The following is an 8072-nucleotide window of genomic DNA, read 5'->3' as shown; positions in this document are numbered from 1 at the left end:
GTAAGAAGAAATTGGGTTTCATTAAAAAAAAAATTGGACATTTATGGGAAATAGGGCAGGGTGTTTAATGGCAGAGTTTTTTTATATTGCAATAATGCCATAGCGATGAAATTTTAGGGAAGTTAGCCACAAATGTTCCTCACGTACATATACATTTTTGATTCCCTAGACCTTCCCATTCCAGAGAAATTAAAGTTTATTAGAAGCAGACAATTATTTGTAACAATGCAGTGCATTTTGATAGGTGAAGTTTTTTATGTTCTAATGATGCCATAGTAATAAAATTTTAGGAAATGTTAAAGAATGTTATAAAAAAAGTGTCCCCCATTCCCCTCTACATTTTCAGTTTCCTACATCTCCCCATACCTGAGAAATTGGGGTTCAAAGAAGAGAAACAGGCAGGGTAGCATATTATGAATAATAGTTTTGTGAGCTGTCAGGTATACATTTAGGGGCTCCAGCACAATGTTTCTTACTACTCAATTGGCCCCGGAGGTCTCCAATTTGCATTTTCAAATAGGAGCTCCTTGGGGCCTTGCTTTTGAAACAGCACCTCCAAAGTTGTGACCCTATATCTTGAAATTCTTTAAAGCTGGGGGACTAAAATTTTGGGTACAAACTATGAGGGTACACTGTGCACCCTAAAAATGTAAATTCGTTACAACCCTCACTATAGGATATAAAGTGCAGAACACCGGCTGCAGTCTATGGCAAGCAGGCTTTGCAGACACAGCTGTCACACTGCTCTGCTGATGACATTATTGTACACGCCCACAGCTAACTTGATTGCTCGATTTGGTAAAACACCAGAACTGAGGACCAATGAGCTTTTTATCAGGACAAGAGTGGGCAGTACTTAGAAGCAAGAAGGCGTGGGCGGGCCCCAGTTCCTAGATTATAAAAGGAGATGCACCGGAAACGTGATTTCTTTCTTCACAGATTTAGTCGAGGGAGGTGACATTCTTGTTTTTATTAAAAAGAACTGGGTGGGGTTATCCCTCAATCTCCAATACTACTGTGGAATTAGGAGGACTTTGTGTGGCCTTAGTTTATTACCCTGTACAAATAATTCCTACCAGGTAAGCCCCGGTGTCGCTTGGTAATAGGATTTGGGGGGGGAATGGATACGGTGCTTTCCTATTCCTGTGTCTTCACCCATCTTATTATAGTGGGGAAGAAAAAGGGGGGAATGGTTTGAATGCGGCACAGAGGGAAATTGCCACTGGTGTATCCTGTAGCCATTGGTAAGATCACTGTGCCTATATGAATATTGGAGTATCAAAGCTTATTACCCATAACCTTGTGTGTGCGCAATGAGACCCGTACTCCAACATTTCGGCATGCTTTGCTAAGGGATGATATGGCTCGGAGATTGCATACTAGCTTCTATATGGGGGCTTGCATGATTTAAGGACTTGTACAGACTGTACAGGACTGTTGTACAGAGCATATTCTAAAATATTTAACTCTTTGTTTTAGGTCCTATATGGCAATCAAGAAGGATGCATCCAGGCTTCTAGAAGAGAACAGAACACAGCATAGCTTCTAGGTTTGGATAAGAGGTTGTCCGTTTTGACCAAATGTTAGAAATCATAAAATTTGTGAGCAGTATTGCATCTGTTGCAGAAAATTTTAATTTTTTAATTTTAATTAAGGGACAAGACTGCTGTGGTCCTCATGAGACAAAGGCAGAAATAATCATATGATTCTCATCCAGACTTTTTAATACAGGTTCTCTGGGGTTGGGGATAAAGTCATTATTGAATGACTGGTCTTTGTGGGGTCTAAACTGGCCATGAGGCTGTGGTGGGGTTACCACTTCCTTGTGCCAGGAAACCCCTGCCTCTGGGGGGACGCTACATGGAGCTGCTCCTTGCAGAACCCCAAGGGAATTAATGCAAGTGGCATTATTACCAGTTTCACTCACTGCCACCAGCTGTCAATCTGCAAACACTTTGTTACTCACCTGTTCCCTTACAGGGTACAGCCAGGAAGTCCGGATATCCTGGCAAACAAAACTCACAATATGCAGTTTAGCTTTTTGCCAGAAACCACCAGGGATCAGGCAGGTAAAACAGATCATTGCAGCAGAGACATCACCTGTCTCATTCTACAATAATGACCTGGCTAATAGTGGATATTATCTAATATTAGAAGTGACTGTCTACAGATTGTGGTCATGATGCTGCTTTTTAAGCAGACTCTCCCTGGAGGTGAGAAGTACAAATGCTATACAGACTTCTCTAGGTGTAGTGGAAAGGTGCTTGCAAGAGTTTAATTTTATTTGTTAATTGGAATATTTCAACACTTTACTTTCCCAAAAAGTTTCATAAAATGTGTTTTTGTTCCATTTCAATAAAGTTCTATTAAATCTCTGCTGTCTCCTTTGAGATGACTGCACAGCATAAACAATGTACGACAGAGAGGAATAGGGAGCAATCATTTGCCTGGTGCTGAACCAACTGCCTAAAGTCCAGCTTTGCAGCTCCATACTCTACGGCAGAGATCATTGGCCACTAGGCGGGCTGGTCGGAACTGCAGTACTGGACGACAGCTGAAGTTAATGTGTAACAAAACCCTGGGGTTAGTGGTCAGTCTGCATATGATCTGTAATGTGAACATGACCTGGATCTAAAAAGCAGAGGACTGGCTGTACTCCAATGTCCTTATTTGCGTTGATGCAGATCAATAAATCAAGCAAGTAAATATGAAAGCTAGCATTCCAAAATTATAATTAGCAATTGCAACCCCATCTCAGAAAAAATTACCGTTAAAGACCATCCCCGTGCAAATTACAGGTCATTACTTATACTTCCTTTCATTACCATCTTGTAGGAGCTTGACCAGAGCCCCCTCTGCTGGCTGGCCCATAGAAGTGTCCCCATCACTGACAAATGGAGTGAAAGTCTTGGATAGGCAATTTGACTACTTGAGGTCCATGCCAACATCATTCAAGAAAGTGATGCAGCACTTTGATAATGGGTAACAATTTAACACTATTTTAGTCTAAATGATGCATTTTTAGCATTTAATTAATGCAGGGCTCTACAAAAAGAAAACATGTTTGTAAGTCTATGTGCAAAGCAAAGTTTCTCAAGCAAAAAAATTACTTACCTGGCCACTTCCATCTATCCAGCACCAGAATGAATAGCATGCACCGCTATCTTCTGCATCCTTCACGTCACCCAAACTCACACTGTGCAGGGCCAAGTTTGGGCAATGCATCTTCCTGAAGATATTAGAGTCCAAATCTCACTGCACTATGAGATAGAGTAATTTTTGTATTCTAGGAAAGGCTCTGATATGCCCAATGTAAGGCATGGTAAGAAGCAACCAACAGACTCTTAGGATATGTGATGCAAGTCTCTCCATTCAGCCTATACCTCTGGTGAAGAACTCCCCAACAAAATGTTTAAAAGATGCATTTAACACATTCTCTGACCAACTCCCAATATATACCAGGACTAGCCATTCTTATATAAAGGGAAAATGTGATGGTAGTTAGGTCTTCTAAGTGCCCCTGTGTTGTCACTTAGCCAACCTCACTATTTGTTTGCCATATTGGAATAAATTAATTCAAGTGATCTATATGGATTGAATCTATAGGTGCTCATACTGCATAAATATTGAACAGCTCTGCTATTTCAGGGTATTATGCTAAAAATTAACGAAATGTACATTTTCTAGTGCACCATGGGGGCATGCACATAAAGCAAAACTGCAACAAATGGTAAACTAGGGGTTCATCTGTATATAATGAGATTTCTAGCTTGGGAATATATGTGGAACAAGCTGGTTACTTTGCCCAGACTATGTAGTACCTGCATTATAAAGCCTAAAAACACTGTTAGACTTAAACTACATGCAAACAGAATACTAGAAATTCAGATGCTACACTTGCACTGTTTTTACTTTGTTCACTTGAATAATGCATCTAACTTGATATAAAATGTAACCAGTTGATACCCCAGAAAAGTAACAGTCCACAACTCTTAAGGTGAGAACCTTAGTCTTTTATTTTCTTTAAACAGAATATTTAGGAGGTGGCAGGAACAGCGGCAGCCTGAGTCCTCTGCACAGACACTCTGGTGTGAGTCTTTGCAAGATGGTCAGTGTACTCCTGGAAAAGAAAAATGCCAAGTGAGTGAACCATAAATTTACTATACAGCATAGGAGGCAATACTTATGTAAAGATCTTATTACAGCTCATCTACATTTGGTGGGGCAGAAATAGAAGACTCTACAGGTATCAGGCAATACTTGTCCTAATACAATTATATACTGTAAGTGAGCCTTAGAATCTCCAAGATGCATTCTAATGCAATTTGTAACATGAAGTCTATTGCCAACCAACCAAACAATTCTAATTACTTTGCATCAACCTGGAGATAGAAATAGAACATATGCAAGGAGTAAAACTTCCAACTACCTATTTGCATATCTGTTTACTAAAATACTAAATTAGATTGGCATGACACCCAAGCATTACATTTTCAGATATTGCATCCAAATTGTCTGTTAAGTTTTAGGTTTGGTAAAGGATGATACAAGTCTAAGTTAGCCTTTCACAGCCAACACTCAACATACCTGATATGGTGACTTGGTGAAGATGGTTTCCTTCCACAGATCAGGAGTCAGATAGCTGTAGGTCTTTGAGATGGCATCAAAGGTGGCTTTAGCTGTGGGGAGGAGGAAGAAATGAGAAATGTTATGTTTACATCCAGCATTATTACATAAATCAATCATTGATTTACATCAGAGAAAACCAGGAATACACAGATACAGTCTGATAAAAAGAAATGCTATTCCTCAACAGAGCAACATACATATCTTTGCAACCGTTGTGTACATGCTGTGTTGGTGCAGATCCCTAAAAATTCTTCTATTTTATATAGGTTGGGTGACATTATCTACATATTGTGTACCTAAAATCTTTTTAAGTCATACAAGATTAAAACCACTAGGTTGTTTTTGACTTAAAACATTTGCCCTGGAAAAAGAATCCTCAAGAATGAATAGAATTCTTGTCACCGTTTCCCAGTTGGAAGACATTCTGTCGCTCTATTAGAAATCTATATTTTTGGATTTCCAACAGTGACATCTGTACATGTCATCTGTATGGTCACCAACCTTAAAAGCATGGCTGCACCTTCAAGATAATTATGACAGTAACACTGGAAGGTTAAAAGACTTTGCATTCAAACTGAACCAACCAAGCATGTGACTGGCAGCTGGTTAGATTATAAAACCTAAAACTAGCATTGTGACACTAAAAAAGAATTTTTATTAAAAATATATGTGCAAAATACTTACCAAAGTTACCCAGGGTGGCAGTGCAGCCCCTAGCTGAGGTGTAGCAGTCATCAATACCAGCCATCATCAGCAGCTTCTTGGGAACTGGAGCAGACACAATGCCAGTACCTCTGGGAGCTGGGATCAGACGCACCAGTACAGAACCACAACGACCTGTCACCTGCAGAAATATGAGGACACTTAATATGCTGCACAAAGACCCAGATTTTGTATTCACTACTAAAACCACCCATTACCCCCCCCCCCCCCCCGCCCAAAGTTCTACTTTCCTGAGTTGCCCCCTAACAGGTTTCCATATTATCGATTTATATACACCTTGTTCATGTGAGCCCTCCCCACTTACTCAGAACACCACTAATAGTAATAAATCACATTTATCTATGTAGAGCCTCAAATCAGGAACAAGTTGACCATTAAGGGGTCAACCTGCCGTGCATACAAAGCTCGTTGCTGTATCTCTCGTGTAACGACAATCACACAACTTTGAAACGTGTAACTGAGCAGAGCTGAGAGAGCTGAAGTATAGGGATAATTATAGAAACTTACCTTGCAGGGTACAGTGTGTGGCTTGCCGATCTTGTTACCCCAGTAGCCTCTGCGGACGGGTACGATGGACAGTTTAGCCAGAATGATGGCACCACGGATGGCGGTGGCAACTTCCTTGGAGCACTTCACACCCAGACCAACATGGCCATTGTAGTCTCCGATGGCCACAAATGCCTAACAATAAAACATGAATTATGATCAAGCAATCACCAAAACCCATAAATCTTGGAAATCTGACCCCCCCTTCCCAAAACTGTCACTGGAGGCTAAAACACACAACTCCAAGTGCTTTCTAGACCGGCCTCACTGTGGAATGGTCTTCCACTTCCTGTTGCTTGCTCCTTTAAAAGTGCCCTAAAAAACGGTCTTTTCAAACTTGCCTAACCGTCTGTCTCTTAAAACTCGTGTCCTCACTTCCCACCATTCCATATCCCTCTCCTATTGTGTGCCGCTTCCCCACCTCTTAGATTGTAAGTTCTCCTGGGCAGGGTCCTCTCCTCCTCCTGTGTCACTGTCTGTATGTGTCATTTGCAAGACCTATTTATTGGTACAGCGCTGGGTAATATGTTGGCACTATATTAATCCTGTTCATTGTAAGAACATTTCCTTCCCACAGCAGCAACTTCAGAACACATAACCCACCTTGAACCTGGTCCTCTGTCCGGCACGGGTCTGTTTCTGCACAGGCATGATCTTCAAGACCTCATCCTTCAGAGAGGAGCCCAGGAAGAAGTCGATGATCTCAGACTCCTACAAATGGAAATAATTTTCAGGTCAAAAGCAAGCAACAAATGATAATTGACTGTTCTACAAGATCTAAAGTCCCATCACCTGCACCCATTTTTAGGGAAGCTTCTGGAAATGCCAATTGCCTCATTGCCATAGAGTTGTGTTACTAAGCAGGAAAAGTAATGTAGTAAGTGAAGTTAGGTCTTTGCATTCTACCAGCTTGTCTTGGTCAGTACAAAGCATTTAGGAGTCACTGGAAGGCAAACATTACAGAAAAAGGCAATGGTCACACCTATCACTCTTGTCCCGATTTAGTTTAGGAAAATTTAAAGGGGAATTAAGGTTTTTCATACTTGGATCAGCTTATGACAGTTGTCAAAAACCAGGAACTTTCATGTCATCATGGTCACTCAAATCACTGCAAGAAGCAAAGTGTCCTCTCCATTTTTCATTAGTGGGATCAGGGCAACACAGGAAGTATAAACTCCCAAGTGGATCTTCTACAAAGAGAACCTGTCAGTTTGACTCTTGTATTGGTATTGGACATTCAGCTACCTTCCTTTGTCACAGAACTGGTACGAGTTAGGAATAAAACTAACCCATAAATTAGTTACCCCAACCCAGAGGTTGCTGAGTAATTAGCAATCTGGACCTCAGGACAGTTTAAGTGACACCAAGATCTTTTTGGCTATCTGAAAGTTCTTTCCACTGTCCACCAATGTAAGAAGCATTCACCCCACTGATTACCATACTAATATAATGTGAGCTGTGGATATAGTAAATAAAGGAGGGGTTCCCTGAAAATGTAAGTTATTTTAAGAGTTGAGAGAGCTCCAAACTCACCTTGATAGGCAGGGAGAAGAGGTAGATCTCCTCCAGGGATTTGATCTTCATGTCTTTGACCAGACGGCCGAGTTTGGTGACGGGAACCCACTATGTGATAAAAACGCAGGTAAGTTACACCAATCAATGCAACTCAAAACCGCCACCATATCACCCAACCTCTACTCACTTCCTTATCGTCAGCTTTTCCTCCGCGGGCTCCGCGTCCTCTGCCACGGCCCCTGCCTCTTCCACGTCCTCGACCCCGGCCACCACTGCCGAAGCCTCCGCGGAAACCTCCCCTGTTTGCACCGGCGTCGTCCGCCATTTGCTGCAAGAAAAATAAAATGAAGAGATTATTGCCAAGGTCCTAAGTGATACAACAGCCTCAGATAAGTTTAGGCTAAAGGGGGTCAACCTGTCCGGGTCCCCCACCCCCTTCAACTAACATGTTTAGTAGAAATGGGCAGCATTAGAGTAAACTTATGTGACCTATGCTACTCATTCCTCTCCTGATGCTTTGAGTCTAGGAACTTTCATTATTAAAGTAATAGGCACAGGGGAACCGGCCCACGGGCCCCGCACAGGGGAACCGGCCCACGGGCCCCGCACAGGGGAACCGGCCCACGGGCCCCGCACAGGGGAACCGGCCCACGGGCCCC

General features: G+C 41.9%; 1 protein-coding gene, 1 long non-coding RNA gene and 2 other non-coding genes across 6 annotated transcripts in view; 2 read left to right on the top strand and 2 right to left on the bottom strand.

The window, feature by feature from the left end:
* The first annotated feature begins 441 nt into the window (after window positions 1-441).
* The window catches only part of LOC140335142 (uncharacterized), a 12567-nt gene continuing 4936 nt past the window's right edge, over window positions 442-8072 (top strand). The window contains exons 1-4 of one of the 3 annotated variants that reach the window (XR_011921666.1): window positions 442-1079; window positions 1480-1562; window positions 2836-4140; window positions 6476-6613. This is a non-coding gene — a long non-coding RNA (uncharacterized lncRNA). Of the gene's footprint in view, window positions 1080-1479; window positions 2166-2835; window positions 4141-6475; window positions 6614-8072 lie in introns of those variants that run through there. The other 2 variants (XR_011921665.1, XR_011921664.1) reach the window with 2 other exon arrangements.
* On the top strand, window positions 1206-1336 carry LOC140336158 (small nucleolar RNA ACA64). The gene has a single exon (XR_011921822.1). It is a non-coding gene; the product is annotated as a small nucleolar RNA ACA64 (small nucleolar RNA).
* On the bottom strand, window positions 3993-7763 carry RPS2 (ribosomal protein S2). Its single transcript, XM_072417549.1, has 7 exons — window positions 7601-7763; window positions 7432-7521; window positions 6502-6609; window positions 5860-6033; window positions 5314-5473; window positions 4588-4679; window positions 3993-4120 (listed from the first exon to the last, which is right to left on the bottom strand). The coding sequence occupies exons 1-7, from the start codon at window positions 7736-7738 to the stop codon at window positions 4037-4039; spliced, it is 846 nt and encodes a 281-aa protein (XP_072273650.1). The 5' UTR covers window positions 7739-7763; the 3' UTR covers window positions 3993-4036.
* Window positions 5692-5829, bottom strand: LOC140336140 (small nucleolar RNA SNORA64/SNORA10 family). The gene has a single exon (XR_011921805.1). It is a non-coding gene; the product is annotated as a small nucleolar RNA SNORA64/SNORA10 family (small nucleolar RNA).

This window comes from Pyxicephalus adspersus, chromosome 7 (genome assembly GCF_032062135.1).
Source record: "Pyxicephalus adspersus chromosome 7, UCB_Pads_2.0, whole genome shotgun sequence".
NCBI classification, from domain to species: Eukaryota; Metazoa; Chordata; class Amphibia; order Anura; family Pyxicephalidae; genus Pyxicephalus; species Pyxicephalus adspersus.
This window is presented reverse-complemented; position numbering and strand designations above follow the sequence as displayed.